Here is a 22,449-nt window from a genome sequence, read left to right as displayed (position 1 = left end):
TACCTCTCACTAGTTGGAAGAAGAGTCAGACGCTGTGACACAGGAACATCGGCCCTGTCACCCTTGATCGTTGTTAGTAATTGCCTGAGGTTGAGTGTAGAGGCACCTGGGAGATCGCCTGACCAGAGCTCTGGATGTCTGCAGGGACTTTTTCAGACACACTCAGGCGAGCTATAAAATAGAGACTAGCCCTGCATGTGGGCAGCAGCATCCCACAGCTGGGGGTCAGACTCAAGAGGAAGGGCGACCAGTTGAGCCCTGGGACTCCCTTTCTAGCTTCACTGCCCACTGTGACTTGAAGTCTGTTGCATGCGTCCTGCCACGATGGGAACTATGGGCCAACATAAATCTGCCGTTGCTTATGTCAGGCATGGGAGCAACACAAAATCAGTCTGCCTCTAAAATCTATACCCCAAGGACTCTGCAAGCCATGGCCTCCCTAAGCCTCATGGCTGCTCCCAGGAAGCCAGGCAAAGCTTCTGAGCTCTTATGAAGTTGTTCTTGGCCCAGCTGGTTACAGAGCATCTAGAGACCACCCAGCAGGCCCGGGACTAAAAGAAAATGGGTCTTTGGCATTTCCAGAGAGATCGTCTGGTACATTTTCCCTCAGAGAAGTGTCTACAAGGTCTGCAAGAAAAACCATGTAAGAAGGGAGCCCCAGGCCAAACCCTTCAGAGGGCAGAGCCAGCCTCAGGCCACATGCTTCGAGGGGCTGGTGGATATGATCTGTCAAGTCGGCTTGCTTCATCTTCAAAGAAAGCCGGCTGTCTGACCCCGCTCGTCCTTGTTGTCATTCATCCTCATGGAGAGAATTACCCACATGCACACAAACTTTACCCCCTCAGTGATCCTTCGGGACTCTGCCTGTGAGCCTCGCTTTTTCCTTTACTGTGGGGATGACGGGAGCCCAGCGGTGGCTGCAGGAGTGGCGTCGCCATGTTCTACAGTGCCACCAGTTCCCACTTGTGAGGAAGAGAAGAAAGCTACTCACTCGTGTGAAGTAAGGCACAGACAGCAGCCTGTCTACTTTATTCAAATAATTAATTTCTTTTCTCTGTGAAACTGAGTAGGACTAGAGCAAGGAGAGCCCATATATTAAACTCTTAAATAGATCCTTTGAGTTCAACGTCCAGTCAAGGAGAGGCACGGGTCTCCGGTCTTGTCCCAGGAGATGAGGTCACCAAGGGGTCTGTCCGTTAGGGAAGATAGCAAATTCAATTCTTTAAAAAAAAAGTTCCCAAGGAGAGAAAAATTAGAAAATCTCCAAGTTTCTGAAGCGGAAGTAGTCTCTCCCTCCTTAGTGTTGTCCTGGAGCGGAGGTTCCAAGCCCGCTTTGGCCGAGATGTATGAATGCTCCAACCCGGCAGGCCCCGCCCGGCGTGACTGAGAGCAAGCCATGTGCTTGGGTTAGTCCAGCTTCCGTGTGCAGGTCGAGGACTGAGGCGTCTGAGCCCTGCAGGGACTGAGAAGGGGGAGGTGGTGTCAGTGCAGGCGACACTGGAATAGAGTTTCTGCTTGTTTATTTTATTTGTTTTTTGAGTCAAGGTCTTGCTGACTAACACTGGCTGTACTAGAACTCCATATGTAGACCAGGCTGGCCTAGAACTCACAGAGATCCGGCCTACTCTGCCTCCTAAGTGATGAGATTAAAGGTATACATGGTCACATGGGACCTAGTTTATTTTATTTTATTTTGGTTTTTCTGAGACAGGGTTTCTCTGTGTAGCCCTGGCTGTCCTAGAACTCACTTTGTAGACCAGGCTGGCCTCGAACTCAGAAATCCGCCTGCCTCTGCTTCCTGAGTGCTGGGATTAAAGGCGTGCACCACCACACCCGGCTTGGACCTAGTTTATTTTTAGTGTGTCTGTGCACATGTGGGTGCAGGTGCACAATACACACATGTACATATGTACACACACACACACCCCAGATGGCCAGGGAGAATCTATATTTAAAACTGGCTCTTGGGTTCTCACCTACATTTTAACCTGGCCTCAACGATCCTCTTCTCTGAGGGCTGTTGAGGCTACAGAGTGAGTTCAAGGCCACACTGGGCAGGCTCTGTGAGGTCCCATCTTCCCATCTCAATGTAAAAGAAGGCAGAATACAGCTCCTCGGTAGATCTCCTGCCTGCATGAGCCAGGCCTGAGCATTGCTGCATGAAGTCTTGGCTTCAACAGCCCCAACCCTTCAGAAAGTGATGTGTTTGATACAGTGAGTTTCAGAGAAAAGAGGTATTGATACACCCATTCCAGGCCAATCCACACAGGGCTGGCTGGTGAACCCTGTATGTAGCATCTCATCTAAACGGCCAATCAGGTTAGCACTGGCTGTAGGCTGGTCTGGGATCCTAACAGAATGGCAAGAGGTGAGGGAAGCAGTTAGGGGGTGGGGTTCTCTTCCATACTCTTTTCTCTGGAGTGAAGCCATCAGCACAGCTACCAAGGCAGTCCTGACAGTCACAGAGTCTGGACATTCCAGATCAAAATCCCTTTTCCTACCTCTTAGTGAAATAGGCACTTAAAGTCACTCTGATAGTGCCGAGGCTGCACAAAGGACTAAAGGAAGCCAGCCTCCCGCTGTGTGACACAGAAGGCTATGGGGCTCTCTGTAGGGATGGAGCTGTGGGCCTCTTGTCTCTTCGTGCAGAGCAGCATCTGGCCTGACACCTCCCTCATACACTCTTAGAGGAGCCCAACAATGACTACTGAGAACACTGGCTGCCCTGAGCTAAGGCTGAGGCTGTTTATCTGGGCGGATACGACAGGCTGTACCATGTATCTGTGAGGCTTAGGATCGCCATCTCCATGCTCCTTCCCAGCAGGAGAAACCTCCTTTTGCTTTGGTCTAGCATTGATTCCCTACTAACCCCCTCCCCAACCCCAATCCAGAGCCCAGAGTAAGCCTCCATTCTATAAATAGCTTCCTAGCCTGTCACCATGGAAACGAGATGGGGCTGGGTCTGTCCACCTTAGTGGGCATATCCGAGAGAGGGGGGGGATTTAAAGGACAGGTACTTCAGCCAGGGCTGGCAGGCTCTGTGGTGGGCGGGGAAAGCTCACCTGGAAATCACGAACTTCCTAGGTGTGGGGAGGTGCTGTTCTGGTTCACCTGCAGGGAGACGGGAAGACCAAGTGGTGGGTGACTGGGTTCACTTTTCCCTTCTAAGGAGGCACTGTGCTTAAGACAGGTGACAGTAGCTGTGTCCCTAGGAGCTCCTAGGTGACAAGGGCCATATTTTGTTTGTACCCATCTGTTCCACACTCCCAGGCCCCACCCTCAGTGCCAGCCCCGTCCTTAAAAGCTGTGATCTAAGAGAACACGTTTGGTGTTTTCGTTTTTGTTTTGGTCCCCACATAGGACATCCAGAACTCATGGGAAGGAAGCATCTGAGCTGGGTAGCTTGGCTCATCAGTAAGCACAATGTGGTCGTCCAAAAGGGTCAGCGCCTCATCCAGCAGACAGGGGACTCCCAGGACAGCAGGGCATGCCATGGAAGCACAATCAGCACAAACATGTACACAGCGAGCCAAAAGCGCAGTCCCTGAATGGAGACACTGATAGCCTGACCATTAAAATGCCGACTCCCATGGGCTGGTCCCACGCTTTGTTTTTCTAAATGAACGCTCAGCTGAAGGGCTTGGCCTGCAAGCCTGAGGATCTGAGTTCAGACCCAGCACCAACCACCTAGACAAGGGGCACACAGCTGGGAAGGTGGAGGCAGGAGGATGCCTGGGGCTTGCTGGCCTGCTGGTGCAGCCCAATCGGTGAACCCCAGATTCACTGAGAGACTCTGCCTCATAATAGAAGGTAGAGATCAAGAAAGATGCCTGATGTTTGCACCTGGCCTGTGAACATGTAATCACATGTACACACATGCACTACCATACATGCAAAAACAAACAGGCACTCGAGGTGACTCGTCTCAGGACCATCCCACCATTTGAAGGGCAGCATCTCAGCCCTCAGAGGAGCATCATGTTAGCAGAGTAAAGCCCATGCTGTCAGATGGTAAAGCTCTGCTGATCCTGACATTGCACCGATGGACCCTCAGGGGTATCTCAGGATGGTGGGCCCAGCTGTGGGGGACTGAGGGAAACCTGGCTCTGGCTCGTGGCCACTTGGCCACACGCCCTGTGATCCTGCAGCTCTAAGAAAAGTGTGTCTGGGGATTGTCCCCTTAAGTGGATGGGGTTCAAGTTAGAAACATCAAGTTCTCACAGACTCCAGGCACCTTCCAGCCAGAGGACAGGGGGCTCAAGAAAAGGACTGCTGAGATTGACTGTGGCTAGACGAGTCACTTACGGACACTCCTGACCCAGTACTACCCAGGCTTATGACAGGGAAGTGTCATCGACTGCCCTGCCCATCCATCCATCCATCCATCCACCCAACCATCCATCCACCCACCCATCCATCCACCCACCCACCCACCCACCCACCCACCCATCCATCCATCCATCCATCCATCCATCCATCCATCCATCCATCCATCCATCCATCCATTCACCCATCCATCATCCATCCATCCAGGGTAACGTGGTGTAGCTATGGACCAATTCTGAGCTGGGGCCCAGCCAGGGAAACAAAAAGCAGAACCCCACTTTGACTTTCTAACCTGAAAATATCCTTTCAGATTGGCTGGCGTTTTATAGTCTCCTTTCAAGACCTAGGAAAGAACATAAGTGTCACTGTGGGGGAAGTGGCAGGGAGTGAAATCCAGGTCATCCATCTATCCAACCACCCATACATATATCCCTCCACCCATACATCTGTCCCTCCACCATCCGTCTGTCTCTCCATCCACCTGTCAGGTACACATTTCTTGCCCATACCCCTCCATTCATCTATGTATCCTATCAACCCACCCATCTACCCATCATTCCATATAGTCATCACAAATCCATCAGTCTGTCCATCTATCTATCACCCATCTGTCCACCCATCCACCCATCCATCTATCTGTCCATCTTCCTTCAGCAACATTTACCAAGTGCCTCCTATTCTACATACATGGGACAGTGTTAATCAGGGGACTGGAGTTCTTGTTCCCCTGTAGCCTCTATTCCTGAAAGGGGCACAGATGATTTGCAGGTAACAGTGCTCATGAACCACACCACAGGCTTGTGAAGCCATGGGATGTGGCAGGAAGGCAGTGAGGCAGAGGGGTGTAGTTGGGAGTGACCCTGGGTTTCTGCAACCACATAAGGGATGAGACCCGAAGTACGAGTAAAACCAGCCAGCTTAATCAGAGAAGAGAAAGTACTCAGGCAGAGGGTAAGAATGAAGCCTTGAGGGTGTGGATGGAGCCCTGACTGTGGCCTAGCTCCTGTGACACAGCCACCTGCGGCTTGCAGCCACAGTAACCAACCACACTGGAACAATCTCATGAGTGCGACTCTTATCACAGAGCTACTGAGGCCCAGGGCTCACGACGGGGAGACAGACGGCCTGCAGCACTCAAGCACCCATGCCTGACCACTGGCTCCCACATGGCATTTTCTTGGAGGTGTCCCTTTGCCATGGGGACTGAATACCGTGGAGATCAAGACAGGGCCCTTGCCAAGGCCAGAAACCATGGCACACACACACAACTGCATTCACACACACACACACACACACACACACAGAGAGAGAGAGAGAGAGAGAGAGAGAGAGAGAGAGAGAGAGAGAGAAGGGCTGTGGATGCTTCTGGATGCCCAGGGCTGGCTTTCTGTTACTGTGAGGGCTCTAGACTATTGTTACTTGGGATGGAACCCAGAGCCTCATGCATGCTGGGTAAGGACTCCACCAGTACACCACACCTAGACTCTTCTTATTTGTAATTGACATAAGTCAGCTGCTCAAACCATTCAAGGGGCTGGGTGACGCCAAGCAGACTTGACCATGACCTAGTGAGCTGTTCTTACAACATGCCTGTGCCAGAGCCACCTACTTCCCCTGAACCATCTCCACCATAGAGAACAGGGAATTCAACAGCTCCCAGTCTGAGAAATCAACACGACAACTGAGGGGACAATAGTGTGTCCATTCTTTCTTTACATGTGTTTGCTTGCAAGACTCGAAGGGACACAGACACGTGCATACACACACACACACACACACACACACACACACACACACACACACACACACACACAGAGCCAGGGAGACAGCAGAAAGGAAAGGGTAAATAGGACTACACGTGAACATGAGTAGCCAGGGAAACAGGAAATGCAGTGAAGTAAGACCTGAGGCAAAAACAGATCTGCTCTGAGAGGAACAGGGCGAGGGGACACCTGTGGGCCTTGAACTTCCTTTTGGCCCAAGCCAAAGGGGAAACCCTGCATCTGTGCATTATTTCCATCAGGCAGAACGCACGATGGTCGGGAGCCTGAGGCTGGAGTCCCCTTCCTGCCGGAGCCTTTGCTCACTCTCCTGTGTGCGCACACACCTGCTCACACTCTCCAATGTGTGCATACTCACCCGGTGTGTGTTGTTGATGACAATGGGGTCGGGGTTCCCATAGTTGGGTGGATTCGCATACGGGTCATAGCCAAGCCGGGCCAGCATGGGGGCAATCTGGGCCATATCCCTCACCACGTCTCTAGGGATGTGGCCCGTCCACTTGGAGAGAGCTTCCAAGTTCACCGGTTTGATGACCTGGTCCGTGGACCGCTCGATCCTGCGGAGAGAGGACAAGTCTTGTCAGGTTGGAGGACACTCCCTGCTCAAAGGCTATGGGGCAGGGGGATGGGTGGGCATCCCTGTGACCTTCTCCATCAGCTGTGAGGGTGCAGTCAGGGAGCTGTGACTCATGGAAGCTGCATGTATGAAGAAGCGGAGCTGTGGTCAGGAGCCATGTGCTCTAGTGATGCAGTCCACATGTATGTGTGTGCATGTGTGTATACATGCTATATACACATGTGTACATGCCCGTGTACATGTGTGCACATGCCTGTGTACACATGTATGAGTGCATGTGTGTACACGTGTACATATGCCCCTGTGTGCACATGTCTATTCACGAGTATTCACAAGGCCTCCAGGTGTGGATGTCCTCCATTGCTTCTCCACTTTGCTTTTTGGCCGTCTCTCCCTAACTTCAGTGTGCCCGGTTAGGCTGGCCAGGGACCCTCCAGGATCTGCCTTCTGCCCCTTTGGACTCACGAGACAGCCCTGGCAACCACACGTGGGTGACTTTTATGTGGGTGCTGGAGCTGCTGAATTCAGCCGCCAGGCTTGCATGGCGAGCGGCAAGCACGTTACAGCCACTAAGCCATCCCCTAGCTCCTCTTTTATTTGTGGTTTATTTTTCAATTTGTTTATTTATTTATTTTTAGTGTGTGTGTGTGTGTGTGTGCCTGATGTACAAGGTCTGGGTAGGTCCATGGTGCATGTGTGGAGGTCAGAGGTCAATCAACCTGGTGGAGTCGCTTCTCTCCTTCTGCTTTTATGTAGGTTCTGGGTATTAAACTCAGTTTCTGGGCTTGCACTGCAAGCCCCTTTACTTACTGAGCCATACTGCCAGCCCTGCCTGTGCTTCCTTAAAAATAACTTGTCCTATCTACAACTAACATGGGCAACTTGGCCTTGAAAAAAAAGAAAACATCAAATCCTACTGTGGAGGCTGAAGGTCCGGGGGATGCCAGCTTCCCGTAGGTGCCTGGCCTTCTGTCTGCAACACACGATTTCAGCGTATTATCTGTGCTCTTCAACAGCACAAGACAGACAGCTACAGGGGAGGAGAGACCCAATTCCCAACTCTTTCCCCATCAAACAGAAGGATGCTGAAGCTCAGAGAGGCACAGACACTTGCCTAAGGTAGCACAGCTCAGGAAGGGCAGACTTGACCTGCCGCCTGGGGCCTGGGAGGAGCTGTGGGGCCCCACTCACTTGGACAAGGAGACGCCCCCAGGCTTGCCAATGAGGTCCTCGTGGTGCAGGACTGTGTCACTCCAGGCGATGCCCAGGAAGTCCAGGATGCGTTTGAGTGAGCGCCGGGGGTGCAGCACCAACTGCTCATAGTACACGGGCAGGCACTTGTCCCTGCCCACCTCCATGCACTGTGCGTACATCACCTCGATGGCCTTGTTCCACTTGGTGAGGCAGTCTCGGTAGCTGCTGAGGTCAAAGCCCGCGATGGTGACCTTGCGCGTGATCATGGAGTGCACGGACGCCCGGCCGTCACGCACCATTAGCAGGAATTTGGAGTTGGGGAACAGGCGTGCCAGGTAGACGGATGACTTGAGTGTGAAGGGGTCCTTGTTACACAGCACGCGGGCTGGTTCGCCGTGCTTGGCGATCACCTCCAGAATGAAGGCCTGCATGGCCGCGTCCAGCACCTCATCCGTCACACCTGCCTCGTCCAGCCGCAGCTTCTCACGGCCAGACTTGGTCCAGGCCTGCCGCATGGCCAGCACACGAGGGATGATGCGCGTCTCCTCCCCACAGCGCACCTCTGGGTGTGCGTCCAACATGGCGCGCATGAGCGTGGTGCCACTGCGTGGCACGCCGCCCACAAAGATGAGTGGCATGGCCTTGCCATAGCGGTACTCCACGTGGTCGGCGCCGAGCATCACCAGTTCCTCCTGCTCCGGCCGCATCCTCCGTGGGTTCCGTGTGCCCCCGAGCACCGCCCGGCACTCCAGTACTTGCTGCCCAAGCTGCACAGCGAGCACCAGGGCCAGAGCACAGCCGGCGGCCAGCAGCACCTTACGCACCGACAGGCGCATGCCCAGCCAGGGTCGCAGGCCCAGCCAGGGGGCCCGCCTCATGGACGGGTCAGCAGGCCCACCTGGTATACATCTGTGGAGAGAGGGACGGTGTCAGCAGGCCCATAGGGACACAAACAGGATGCTGGGTTGGTGCTTCTCCCTTCACCCCAGGGGACCACAGTGGCCTCAGAGCCTCAGGTGGACAGCAAGATTCAACCCTCTCACCACCATGGCTGTGTGGGGTTTTGGTGAGCTGGAGTTCTGTATCAGCGATTGAGTTGGCTATCTGATGACAGAGGGCAGTGACGGTGGTTATTATTAAAATGTTATAAACACCAGCCCAGGCCTGTAAGCAAGCTACTTGGGAAGCCGAGGCAGGAAGATTTCAAGTTTAAGCCTGTGTGTATTTAAACAAACAAACAAACAAATCGGGGTGGGTGCGGGGAACCATGGAGTGAGCCTGGCTTTGCTGCCTTGAGAGGCGTGTGTCACAGGTTTCTCAGACACAGTGTGCATTCTGAGAGACAGACACACTGACTCCTGCAGGCTGTGCCATATTTAGGCCACTCTAATTTCCTCTGACAAGACTATTGGTCTCAGACATTAATCTTATGTACCCTGTACAGCTTACATCATTGTACCCCAGCAAGTACAACTGTATTGATCCTGGCAATTTGCACTATATTCTGCTTCTGATAGGGGTATACAAAGTCTGATAGCACTCGATAAAAAAATCGTCACAGCCTGAGTCTGGCTGTGTCTCCTCCAACCCAAGCTGGGCTTAATTTCTCACTAGCCATATCAAGCAACCATGGTCTGGTCTGGAAGTGCAGGTGCTTCCAGCTGGGGATGTAGCTCAGTGGGTGGAGTGCCTGCCCAGCATGTGCAAAGCCCTGGGTTTGACCCCCAGGACCATATATAAACCAGACATGGTGGCTAATGGTTATGACATCTGGCATGTGGGAGGTGAAGGCAAAAAGATCGAGAGTTTGAGACCAGCCTGAAATACAGGAGGTCCTGTCTTGGAAAAAAGCAAGCAAGCAAGCAAGCAAGCAAGCAAGCAAGCAAGCACATGGGAATAGGCCACAGGCCTTCATGTTCCCTGCAGCACGGACAGGGGACTGTGTTCTCAGCTCCCTGCATGAGCTCGCTCATTACTGCACAGTTAATAATGATGGGATGAGTGCCTGAATGACCAGGACCTGGCACAGAGGAGGGAATGAGGCTAGGAGAGGTGCCCACAGTTACCCAACAAGAAAGCAGCCAAGCCAGGATCCAGACTGGGCTGCCCCTGTCCTCTGTGCCCGACGTCAGGGGTGGTCTCCTTTAGCACTCCCCCCACTCCCCCGTCATGGCAGGACATGTCTGTCCTCCCCTCCACCTGCACTTGGGACTTAGTTGGCACTCAAGTCCGTGCACTAAGCCCAGGTGAGAGAGGAGACAAGCAGCCAAGACAGCGGCCTCCACAGTCCAGGTCCTCATGAACAAGTGGGGAACTCACAGGGGGCATGCTTAGTGTTATAATGAGCTGGCTGCTGCTGGAAGGACCCAGAGGGGAGGAAATGTTGTCCCAGCTGGGAGCTAGCGCAGCAGGATCCGATCACAGCAGGGTGCTGGGGAGGATGCTCCCAGGCCAGGAGAGGAGTGGAGAGAGGGCTACTGGGCTACAGGGAGGGGAAGAAGGATGGCGCAAAGGCACAGGCCAGGCCCATAGCCACGCCAGGGCACCTGCTGGGCTCCAGGACTAGGTGGCTGGGGACTGCTTGGAACAGGAAAAGTAACAAACCCCCTTCCCAAGGCCTTGCTGACTAAAGATTAGAAACCCAGCAGCACTTCTTCAGACAGGGGCTTCCTATGAAAAGCAGAGCCAGTACTCTCAGCCTCTGCCCGGATTGCTGAAGGGCAGTACAGACTGGGGGTTGGGGGGGGGGGGAATGCGGTGTGTTCTCTGCCTTGCCCCCAGGGTCTCTGAGCCTGAATCTTCTGCATTATTCCTCTTGGCCTCTTGCTGGAATCAGCTGGGTGGATCCAGATTTACTACCCTCAGCTATCACTTCTAACTCTGCCAGCATTGTGGGCTCACACTGGGAGGTGACAGGTCCTCGGAGATGGGCAGCAAAGGCTTGCTGCAACTGAGCCCCTCGCTGAGATCTAAATGGCAGACAGCACTCACAGGCAGCAGGCGGGAAAGGGTGTTCCTGGAAGAGGGAGCAGTCACTGGGAAAACCCCAGGAGATAGAACCCTGTGTGATCAAGTGATCTTAGCACCACATGAAGGTCTGGCGAGCTGAGAAGAGACAGGATATCAGATTTTACCCATGAGGCTTGACAGAAATCATCAAGAGAGCAGGTTCAGAGCTTGCCACCAAAGGGACATGGCAAGTGAGAAATGGATACCCCTTGAGAAAGCAGTCTCGAGCCTGGAGGCCAACGTGTCAAGACCAGGAGGGCTACAGCCAGGGCTCCTGGTGGATGCTATCTCTGGGTGGTTTTCATCTCTGCTACAGATCATCTGGGGCAGTCCATTGGGCTTAACGGGCTGCATGGTTGAGAAGTATCTGCCAGGCAGGTAACTCTTGCCCAAGGCCAGCAAGCTAGCTGAACATCAGACCATAGTGGGGCCTCTTCCAGGAGAGAAACTGCTTGCCTCCTTCTGCTAATGCTGGGCTGCTCTCTGCTTCAATTTTGGGCTGTGATGGGCAAAACCAATTCCAAGACACATTTAGGGGACAGAGCAGGCTGCCAAGGTCACAGTCACTTGGATATGGAAGGATGCCTTCTTGTGCTTCATAAAGCTTGCCCTGTGGACCTGAGATGCAGACTCTGCCACTCGCAGTGACTGCTGTGCCAAGACACCGTGGAAACCGCCAAGCACACTCTAGCTAGAATGAGACCCACTGCCCTTTGGGGTGAAAAGGGGCTGTGGCGGGGGGGGGGGGATGCTTTAACCATAGGCTGCTTTCAGAATGGCGCTGTACAGTGCACATGTGCATGCACATGAGTGTGCACTCAAGTGTGAGCACACATGCATGTATGCACCTATGGCTGGTGACTGACACAGTGACCCTAGAAGGAAAAGGGAACACGGGACAGGAAAAGGTTATAGAATGGCCACCCGCCCCCCAATTATGTCCTTCATGTGTTTCAGAATCTAAAGTCTGGCAGGCAGGATGCTTTTATAGTTCTAGAATGCTCAGAGCTGCACAGCCAGGGTCAAAGCCATGCTTTTTCAGAAGAAAATGGCTCCTCTTAGGCAGGTGGGATGAGCCAGGGGGGCAGCCTGAGGAGTCACTGCTGTCCTAGCAGTGAAGGCAGTAGGCACTCGTTCTGCAGAATTGGGTTCAAATCCCACCTCTGCAGCTCACTGGCTCTCAGTGTAGAGAAGGGCCTTTTTCCCTCCAGCCAAGGGGAGCAGGGGTAATGGCAATCACTTCCAACGACAACCATGTGAAGATTGGACGGTGCCTGCAGGAGGCACTCAGCAGGCACTGCCCAGGCTGCCCTAGAACCCACAGTCCACCTGCAGTGTCCTGTGTGCTGGTATTCCTGGTGTGTACCAGCCTCTGTGCAGAAAGTTCACCCGCTCGCCCACCCGCTCGCCCACCCGCCCACCCAATGCTGGAGACGGGAAACATGAAGCATGAAGGGGCTGTGACAGAGCTGTGGGGTCTCTGCGTAGACTCACCTCCCCTGGGCGCCCTCATTTTCAAGCACCAGTCCTCGAGCCTGGTCACCACGGCTTCCTGCCCTGACAGTCCTGCGGAGCAATGGAGATACTGTGTCAGAGGCAGAGGGGCTTCTCAGCTCCCCAAGGTACCAGACAAGGGCCTTTAGGGGAGAGACTTTTGCTACTATGGGGAGTCTCTGCCAGCCTCTGCCCTCTTCTCGGTTCTGGGCATCAGGAAAAGAAAACGATACAACAGCATGCCTGTCACTACCCGGGGAATGCCAGACATGGCTACCCAGGCTGGGCACTGTGAGCTCCAAAAGGGTACCATGTACCTAGGTGTGGCATTACCTGTAGTCAGATAACGCCTGGCTTCCACCACCCAACACACAACCAGTGCCTATGTCTTGAAGCCTCACTGAAAAGAGAGGACCTTTCTAACCAGCTAACGCAAGAACTAACTTAATCCATTTCCCATCTCAGTCTGTGAGCATTCACAACTCAGCTCCAAACACCATGCTTCAGGTTCAGGCTGTATTCCCACAGACCTAACACGCCAAGAGGACACTCACAGCCTGGGAGGGGTCCAGGGAAGGCAAGCTTCACAGACACATATGCACCATCTCACAGTCTACATCCCTCCTTGGTCCTGTCTCAGGTCCTGGGGTACGGATGGTACAGGACGTGGCTCTAGAGATGGGAAAGTCCCTGATCTTTTAGACCAGAGTCTCAGTTGCCCTAGTCTGTACACAGGGGCTGCTGGGAGGCTTCAGTCTAGAAAGAAGGACCTGGAACACCAGCAGTGACTGCCATTTGTGTCACAGCAGGAAGGAGTAAGGAGTGACCACCTGCATTTCAGTCTTCCATTTCCAGAGAATTCTCTCACGCTTATCATTGAGTTTGTTTGTTGAAGGTTTTTTTTTTTTTTTTTTTTTTCCTTGGAAATGCAGCCCTGCTAACACAGTAAGGCTCAGCTGGAGAAGGGATCTCACCTTGCTTCTACCCCACCAGCCGCTCAGGCCCAGGCCTCATGGGCATGGTGGCTGACTTCCCCAGGAAGAAAGCAAGCAATCCAGACGGGGCATTGGAAGCTTCCAGAGAACCTGGAGGCAGCCTGGACGCCCCCAGGAGGGCCTTGAAATGCTAAGTGTTCCCAGGTCTGCCAACCCCATGGCTGGCACCAATCACTCTCCAAAGAACACAGGCTCACTGAGACCCACGGACCCACTGATGGGCCTTCCACCTCAGAGCAGGCATCCGAGGTACCACCACAGGGGTCGAGGAGAGGTTTAAATTCAGCCAAACTGAATAAAAAGTTCACTTGGCTTTGTTTTGGTCATATGCCAGAGGCTCAGAAACCACTGGAGTCAGTGGGGAGTACCGTACTGGATAGCCCTGACCTAGACAGTACCCTGTGGCCTCTGGAATGTGGTGTGCTGTGTGCACACCCTGACCTAGATAGCGGCCTCTGTGGCTCCTGGAGCGCGGGTGCTGTGTGTACTCAGCTCCTGCAGGTTCTATGTACACAGGCTCACCTGAGCTTGGAGGGAAAACTGCCTGGGTGTTGACTTGTGTGGACTTCATGTTTGTTTTAGCTGGACAGTAGCATGGGACAACTTACTGTTCCCACTGCATTTACAGTGCACTGCAGTACAAATCAATTCGAGGTGGTTTGCAGCACACAGAGGTGGGCCAGCAAGACGGCTCAGCGGGTAAATGCTCTTGCTGCACAAGCCCGACTTGAGTTCAAATCCCGGGACCCGCAGAGACGTGGGGAGAACTGACCCCACGGAGTGGTTTTCTGATCTCCATACTCAGACCACGGTGGAGGCTGTCCACTGAGACCTTTCCTGTCAGCGGAGGAGGAGGTGGAGGAGAAGGAGGAGAAGCATGTGTATTTTTTGTGCTTCTCTCCAAAGAAGGGAGAGAACTCTGCAGGCGTAGCAGCCTCAGAAACTGTCAGTACACCACAAACCCCAAAGCAGCAGCCACAAGAACAGTCATAGACTGTCAGCCTCTATTCTGGAACCTTCTGCTCAGAGCTCGTGCAACACAGGACAGTGAGAGGCAGGGGTGTGGTCCACAGCTCTCCTTCTTACAGGAGGATCACAAGTCAGCACTAAGCCAGGGGCTATCCACATCCTCCCATCAGCCCTGTGCTTGCACAGTGGGATCTGCCCTCTAGGGGCCAGCTAGGTTTGTGAGGATGCAGGACAAGTATAACTGTGCCCAGGGGCAGAATCACTAATAAGGTGGGCCAACTGGCGCCCATTCGGGTGCTCCCTGCAGAGTCCTGGCGGTCTGGGACATTTTCTAAAACAGCTTCGGACCCCATAGCTCACACTATTTCCCTGTAATGTAGCATCAACTGATTATCAGGCTTTCCACATGTGGGCCAGGCACAGAAAGGGTGCAGACCACCTGCATCCAGACCCAGCTGTGTGGCCTGACATTGCCTAATCTCCCTGAAATCCTCTGAGAAACAGGGCTGCCGGCACCTCTGGGCTTCATCACACTCAACTTCAAAAGGCCATGGGGACTCCTGGAGCCTGAGGAGAGACTGTCAGTGAATCTGTGCAGGGATATCTGCCCGGAGCAAGTGTTGCCCGGCAGGTGCCATGAAGTGTGTTTGTCCCATTTAGTGGAAGAGGTTGTGGCTCTGCAAGTGACGTAATGAGCCGAGACCACACAGCTAAGGAAACAGAAAAGTCAGCTTTGTCCTTCAGTACTGCTGTCCCCGTGCCCCGCCCTGGTGTCATACAGCTCTCAAAATGAACCATGAGGGGCTGGGGGCCTCATGCCAGCTCTCAGCTCAATCCCTGGCTGCTCAGGAGCCATGAGAAGGGAAGAGGGCAGCAAAGGCAGAGGGATCTGATGGAACCACTTATTGAGCACCTACTGTGCGCCTGCACCTACTGTGTGCCTGAACCACTCACACTAGTAGGCTTGGATGAGAGCAGAAGACAAAGGAGGAGCACCAGGTTATCCTCAGCTACACAGAGAGCTCAAGGCCAGCCTGGGCTACATAAGAGACACAGTGCTGGAGCCAAGGACAGAGAGAAACAGCCAGTTTGAGGAGGAACAGACACCCACAGTGAACAGAAGCAAGTGACATTTTGGCTCAAATCCATCGCTCTGTACTTTCTAAGCTGGTGTTTCCCTACGCTCAAGAGATCAAGAGGCTCCCAAGAAAACAAGGAGCTGTGAGCAGAGGGAGGCGGCAGTAGCTGAGGCTACACCTGTAAAGTGGTCCTGGATGGGGATCCAGGGGCCCTGTGCACAAACCCAGACCTTTGTGTGATCCTGCCCCCAGGGAAACAGCTCCCAACTTCCCTCTGCCAGGCAGCAACGCTGTTGCACCCTGCACAACCCTACTCTCCCATGAATGACTGGGGAAGGCGACCCTAGGTATCAGAGACCACCAACTCGCTGCACTAGGGAGCTGCCGAGAAGTGATAGGATGGAAAACAGTTTAGGTCTTGGCTGCTGCTAAACTTGGGGAACATGCAGGGAGACATGGGGAGGGGTGCAGGCAGGAAGGCACGGGGGAGGACATGCAGGGAGGCATGGGGGAAGACATGCAGGGAGGCATAGGGGAGGACATGCAGGGTGGCATGGGGGAAGACATGCAGGAAGGCATGGGGAGGACAGGAAGGGTGGCATGGGGAGAACAGACAGGGTGGCATGGGGGAGGACAGACAGGGAGGCATGGGGGAGGATAGACAGGGAGGCATGGGGAGGACATGCAGGGAGGCATAGGGGAGGACATGCAGGGAAGCATAGGGGAGGACAGACAGGACAGCATCGGGGAGGGCAGGTGGCACTAAGGGCATCACAGTCATTGTCCCCCTCTACTGTCATCTTTTGTCTTTGTTTGACTCTCCTTTATGAACCAACGACCTACAGGGGTGAAGCATACAATGTCACACAACTGGAGTCCAGGAGGAAACCCTCTAGCCCTCTCTTCAGAGCCCAGAGTCTTGCCCCGACTTCATCTGGAATTTTTACCTAGAGTGAAGGAGGTAGGACCCCAATGGCATCCCTTCCTGCCCTTCAGAGGCCCAGGCCCTCTGAGGCCCACACTGGGAGTGGGGGACAGCAAGCCTTATCCCCTCAGGGTCTCCCCACTCCAAGGCTAGGAGTCCTGGGTTGGTCTGGGCCAGCTATGTGATGAACACAGGTGTGTGGGATGAAGCAGGTCCCATGGACCACGTGGCTTCTGACAAGGCTGGCATGCAGTCTTCACTCAATACATGTCAACATTTAAATTAGGACCACAGCCAGCCACAGCACCCTGTGCATCAAGACCTCAGGGACTTGGGAATCACAATGGCTTCCTGACCTTCACACCCCACCCCCAGCTTCTGGGTGTAGCCTCAAAAGTTTACAAGTTGCTTCACTGAAGGCCTCTAAAGGTCAGGAGTGCTCTGAGAAACCAACATCCCTGCCTCGGCACAAAACTTAACATAGGTGCCACATGTGGCCAAAGGTACTGTGTTTCCCTTGGATATTTCACAGCGCCATGTGGCAAGCTGGCCAGGGCTTATGGCTTGTTGTGCGGGCAGGCACTCATGACTAAACACCAATGGGACAGTGCAACATGGGGCAAATCCACAGGGCAAGACCAAAGTGTGTCTGGTTCTCAGAAAGCCCAATAGGAGGACTTGGGTGGCCTGCTTTGGCCAGAAAGAGAAAAAATGCAGAATTCCAGGACATGATGTTTGATCCTTCATAAAACTCACAGACACACATGGAGCACTGCCTCCTGTTGATAACCCAGCAAGGTCTAAGAGACCCACGTGCACTTGGAGGTTAGTTGGCTGGGTTTACTCTGTTGTCTTTGAGATGGGGACTTGTGGTGGCCTTGTGCTCCAGATTCCCCCTCACAGGGATCTTGGGTGTGTACCGCTTTGTCTGATGGTATATAACTTTACATACATTTTGGATCTAACTTGGGCCTCACAGACAGAACCAGTACCACTTATTACTAAGGCACTGGCAGGTCCCAGGTAGGTCTGAAGCTAGTGGCTCTTAAATCCTTTGCACTGCTCAACGAAAACTGCCAGGGACAGTCTGCCCAGTGCCCAGCTTAGCTCCTATTGGCTCAGCCTGGACCTGTGGCAATGTCTCACTCTGGGCCTCTGTGCTAAGAGGCCCCAAGGCCTCTGTCCAGGGCAGCACAAACAGGAAAGAGCCAGGATGACCTTGCAGGAGCCCAGCTTCCTGCAACCACATAGCCTCCTACACAGGATCCTGTCCCCACTCAGCAGGAAACTGGGGGTGGAGGCAGAGCACTGGTGTGGAGTCTGTACACCTGGCTGTGACCCATCTCTGCTGACTGCAAGCAATGTGGAACACACATACACACACGTGCTCAAGAATATACTCTGGCATGTCACGGGTGCACACACACTCACCTGCATGTGTGTATGACACACACTCAGCACACACACACACTCTGTCTCTGTCTGTCTGTCTGTCTGTCTGTCTGTCTGTCTCTCTCTCTCTCTCTCTCTCTCTCTCTCACACACACACACACACAAACACACAGTCTCCTGTGCGCGCGCACACACTTCCTCTCTGGAGCACACTGCTCAGAACAGCTTCCTCGAAGTCACCCTTGTGCTAACCTCCATCCAGCTTTAGAACGTGCTGACAGAGCAAGCACTCACAAGATTTCTCTCTGCAACCTAGCCTGGCCTCTAAGGCCGGAGGATTATAGCAATCCTCCTGCCTCAGCTTCCCAAGCGCTGACATTACGACGTGTGATTATATGTGACTCCTGACATATCCTGTTTCATCTCTGGAAAGTGAACTCAAACATCAATGAGCATCCCTGGGCCCTGCCCTCCAACAGCGGCACAAATGCAGTGGTGGTCACAGGGGGCAGCCTGCCCACCAGTAGCCATGGTGACAGCTCCTCACATCCCTCCTGTGCCTGTGGTGGTAAGGGTGTACAAGCTGACCATGGCCACGTATACAAACGTGTGCACACACACTGTGCAGGGAACTGCACTAAAACCACCATCACCATCGCTATGAAACATTCACTGTCTTCGGGTAGAGGGAGCTGGGATGGGAGTCTCACTCAGTAACCTAGGCTGGCCTAGAACCTAAAACTGCCTGTTTCCAAGTATGGGATGACTGGTATGTGCCACAGTACCTGGGTCATTTAGCCATGGCTTACTGAAGTCAACAGTAAAGTGTGCGGAATCATGGCAGGCAGCCTCTGCCTGAGTCCATCCAGAGGGTCAAGTATGAGGTGTGGTGGTACAAGCCTGAGATACCAGCACTCCCAGGGTTGAGAATCAAAAATTGGAGGTCAGCCTGTGCTGCACAGTAATTCTAACTCCAGCCTGGATGACATAAAACCCTGCCTAAAAAAGGAAAGAAAAAATTTTACATTTCTGCCATATACCACGTGGTCAGCATGAGGCTCTTCTGTGCTTGTCACAACACATCCTGTGTGAACCCAAGCACATATGGCTGACTCAGAAGACACAGCGAGACCCAGGGTTTGACTTTCAGCAAGTGCTGCCTCCCAGCCCACTCTCTTTGAAATGCCACTTAGGTCACACACCCTGCATTCAGTGTGTGCTTCCTGTGGGTTGGCCATGGGGGACATGACATCAGGTCTTACAATGGTGGTGCTTTGTGTCCCAAGTCAGGCAGACAGTTTTCTGTGACTGGCTTGTACTAGTGATGGGACTCTGAGCCAGCAGGTCACATTTGGGGAGTGCATCTGAAGATGGCAGCTGCTCTGACGGCCACTGTGAGTATTATACTGGAGCACAGACAGGGAGCCTGCCCACAGGTGATGTCCAGACAGCAGAGCAGCAGCCCAGGCAGACAGGGGCAAGATGGGTATATGGGTCACCCAGGAGAGGATACTACACACAGAGCAGCCGAGAAGCAACAACTGATATAAGGACAGGCGAGCCCCACAGCAAAGCAGCAGCCAGCAGTACACGGGCCTCCTGGATGGCCCTATGCCAGGCAGCCTCTGTAAGGAGAAGAGATCAGAGGCTGGCCCCCAGGCAGGGGTGGAGCAGCCTGGCACTAAAACTGTCCAATCCATAGGACACCAACCCACACCCCCTCTGCAAACTGCAGACACCTGTTACAGAGTGGTATAAATGTAATGTAACAGAAGCTTTAAGGAGGTGCAGGGAGCAACTGTGTATCCAACTTATAAGGACCAAGTGGGAAGAGGATGCACCAGCCAGGTGAGCAGGTCTAAGGTCATGGCAATGTGCCAGGAAGACACACAGGGGGGGCGGGGGTGGGGGGTTGGGGGGCGGCACACACACAGCTCCTGTCAAACATGTGCCACCAACTCTGACACATGGAGCAGTTAGATAAGATGGAGTTCTTTTCTGTCTAACTGAATGCACTTGGGGCTCCTAGCTGAGAAGCCCTTGCTAGTGCTGGGTATAGGTTTGCACCCCTGATCCCAGCTGAGGCAGGAGGATTCTGCATTGGAAGATAACCCTCTTCGTCTCCTCTATTCACTGGCACCCTGGCTGGCACCTTCAAGAATGAAACAACCTCAGGGTTGAATTTGACCACAGGCTCTACATGAGCAGCCTGGGGTGTGTGTGGTGGTGGTGGGGGTAGGGGGAGGGCAGAGAGCCATATGTTAGCCTACCATCAACAAAGAAGGGAGACAGAGGCAGAACACAGAATGACAGTCCCAGGCAGGGATGGGGATGAGTTGCAATGGGAGGGCACTTGGCCTCTCTGGGCCTCAGTTTCTACCCCCATGTGAAATGGGTGCAGCGGCTCTCACACATAGGGCTGAGTGGAGGATACTGAGGCAAGAGATCTGAGTCACCACCACTGGCGACCACCATGCACAGGGCACGTGGCTCACCATGTTTGTGGGACACACATGTGCAAGATGGTTTCACGGGCACAGCATCGGTTTTGGTACAACCCAGTTTAAGACACTCATGGGCTGCTACTGAAGGTTTAAGCGCTTTAACTCCAGCATTCGGGAGACAGAGGCAGGCCGATCTGAGCTCCAGGCAGCCTGGTTCACACAGTAAGTTCCCTCAAGCTCTGTGAGAATGGTGTTTGATACCCAATCGCAGATGAGGGCCAGGAGGCTCGGAGAGGTTAAATACCAGAGTCAGGACTAAACCGCGGCCTGACCCTGGCCAGGCTCAGAGACTGCCGCCTCCAACCTCACCCCAGGGTGTCTGGGGACACAGGGGAGAACACCACCCTCGGGAACACACAGGCTTGCCCTGAGGTGTCCCGAGGACAGCGGCCTCAGTCCAGCCACTGGTGAAAGTTCTGAGTCTGTGGCCTTTAGTCAGAACAACATCTTGCAGGCCCCTCTCTACTCAGGAACTCAGTTTCCCCATGAGACTTCCAAAGGGAGGCTGAGTTCCATCCCCAAGCTCCACAGCCCACACCTCCTGTAACCTGGTACCTGAACTGGTACCTCTAACATTTGCCTGTTTCTGCAGAGGAGGGGCTGAACCAGCCCATGCCTGCCGAGAAGATGCTCATCGCTGAGCCCACCCCAGTCTATGATCTGCATTTGAAAGGCGCAGCGGGGCAGGCCTCACTGTCAGTCAAGTCCTCCAGCCAAAAGCTGGGCAGTGAAGGAAGATAGCACACCTCTCACTTGCTGGAGCCTGAGTCACTCGGTACCCCAGGGAGGGTCAGGCAGGTCCCTGTCTCCTTCCTTTCTGTGACTCAGAGCTGAGTGGGTGAGATTGCATGAGACTTATTGTCCCCTCCAGATAACAGAACCACTTCATTGGAAGCGGGGGTGCGGTGGCTGTAGGCTTGTACCCTGAACACCCGAGGGACAGTACTCTTAACCCTACGAGAGACCCCCAGCACACCAGGAGCGGATTCAGGTCACCCTCTGACTTGGGAGCACCCAGGTCAGGGTGTCTGCGTCTGCCAGGAAACTGGGCTAGGCTTCTCCCTGAGGTGGGCACTCCTCTCAGGAGGGGCTGCGCCCATCAGCATGCCCACCCTTGCTTGCCCGTAGGGCTTGTCTGTCTGTGTTGGCCAGCATTCTCAGCTTGCTCCTTTCCCACAAGGCCACATGGTAATTACAGGAATGAGGGGGCGGGGTTGTGAGGCCTGGGGGTTCAGGGTACAGGGAAAGCCTCTGGACAGGCTGAGATCACATGTAGCTCTGCCAAGGTCCAGCTGGGGAAGGGGAGGGCAGTTAGTAGAAGCAGCCTCAGTCTCCCCATCTGCACTCTAAGGCTAGTTGGCCATAGAGGCTTGATCTGATGACTAACACATGGCAGGACCATCAACCTGCCATCACATTCAACTAGGGATGAGTTAAATGAACATGGACGGTGCGTGGGATGGGAGCCCTCATCACCCAAGACCTGCTGCTGCTGCTGCTGCTGAAGAACATGGAGTTCTGCAGGAAGCTTGCTCTACACAGGGCCTGTGTCTGCTCTCCTAACATTCCCACTCTCCTAAAGGACACTGGGGCTGGGGGATGTGCTGCGGATGGTAGAGTGTTCGCCGAGCAGGCATCAGGACACTGCACACGTATGAACTGTGGCTCATCTCAGGAGATGGAAGCAGGAGGTGCCTTAGTCTGGCATTACCCTCAGCTACACAGTGAACTGGGGTCCAGTCTGTGTCACCTGAGACTCCGTATCATTTACATAAACAGATGGACGGGTGGGAAAGTCAAACCTGTCACTTCTAGATTTGCTTCCTGGCTTTATGACCCTTGGATCCTGAAATACTCAAGGAGTGGCTGGAGGGGATGCTCAGTGCGTGCTCAGAAGAGCAGCAGGGTCATGGTGCCAGCCAAGTGCAGCCCCACTATCCATGCTGGACACACAGTAGGTACTCTGGATGCTATTGCTGTTCTCCTACCATCCACGCCAGGCACATAGTAGGTACTCTGGATGTTAGCACTGTCTTCCTACCATCCTTGCTGGGCACACAGTAGGTACTCTGGATGCTATCACTATCCTCCCACCCTCCATGTTGGGCACACAGTAGGTACTCTGGATGTTATCACTGCCCTCCTCACTATGTTATCACTACTATTATTCATGTGGGTCAAACATTCCTAATGTCAAAGTCCAG

At 53.7% G+C, this 22,449-nt stretch overlaps 1 protein-coding gene across 8 annotated transcripts in view; it reads right to left on the bottom strand.

Moving 5' to 3' along the window:
* Nucleotides 1-996: 996 nt before the first annotated feature.
* Tpst2 (protein-tyrosine sulfotransferase 2) overlaps nt 997-22,449 on the bottom strand; it is a 38,675-nt gene continuing 17,222 nt past the window's right edge. For 3 of the 8 annotated variants that reach the window (NM_009419.5, NM_001374708.1, XM_006534849.4), the window contains exons 2-7: nt 12,382-12,453; nt 7,876-8,787; nt 6,466-6,664; nt 4,619-4,669; nt 3,063-3,111; nt 997-1,462 (exon numbers count right to left, since the gene is read on the bottom strand). In NM_009419.5, coding sequence (NP_033445.3) covers nt 3,070-3,111; nt 4,619-4,669; nt 6,466-6,664; nt 7,876-8,714 — 1,131 coding nt within the window. In that variant the 5' untranslated portion in view covers nt 8,715-8,787; nt 12,382-12,453 and the 3' untranslated portion in view covers nt 997-1,462; nt 3,063-3,069. Of the gene's footprint in view, nt 1,463-3,062; nt 3,112-4,618; nt 4,670-6,465; nt 6,665-7,798; nt 8,788-12,381; nt 12,454-18,526; nt 19,213-22,449 lie in introns of those variants that run through there. The other 5 variants (XR_389265.3, XR_003955617.1, NM_001374709.1 and 2 more) reach the window with 4 other exon arrangements.

Source organism: Mus musculus, chromosome 5 (genome assembly GCF_000001635.26).
Source record: "Mus musculus strain C57BL/6J chromosome 5, GRCm38.p6 C57BL/6J".
NCBI lineage: Eukaryota > Metazoa > Chordata > Mammalia > Rodentia > Muridae > Mus > Mus musculus.
This window is presented reverse-complemented; position numbering and strand designations above follow the sequence as displayed.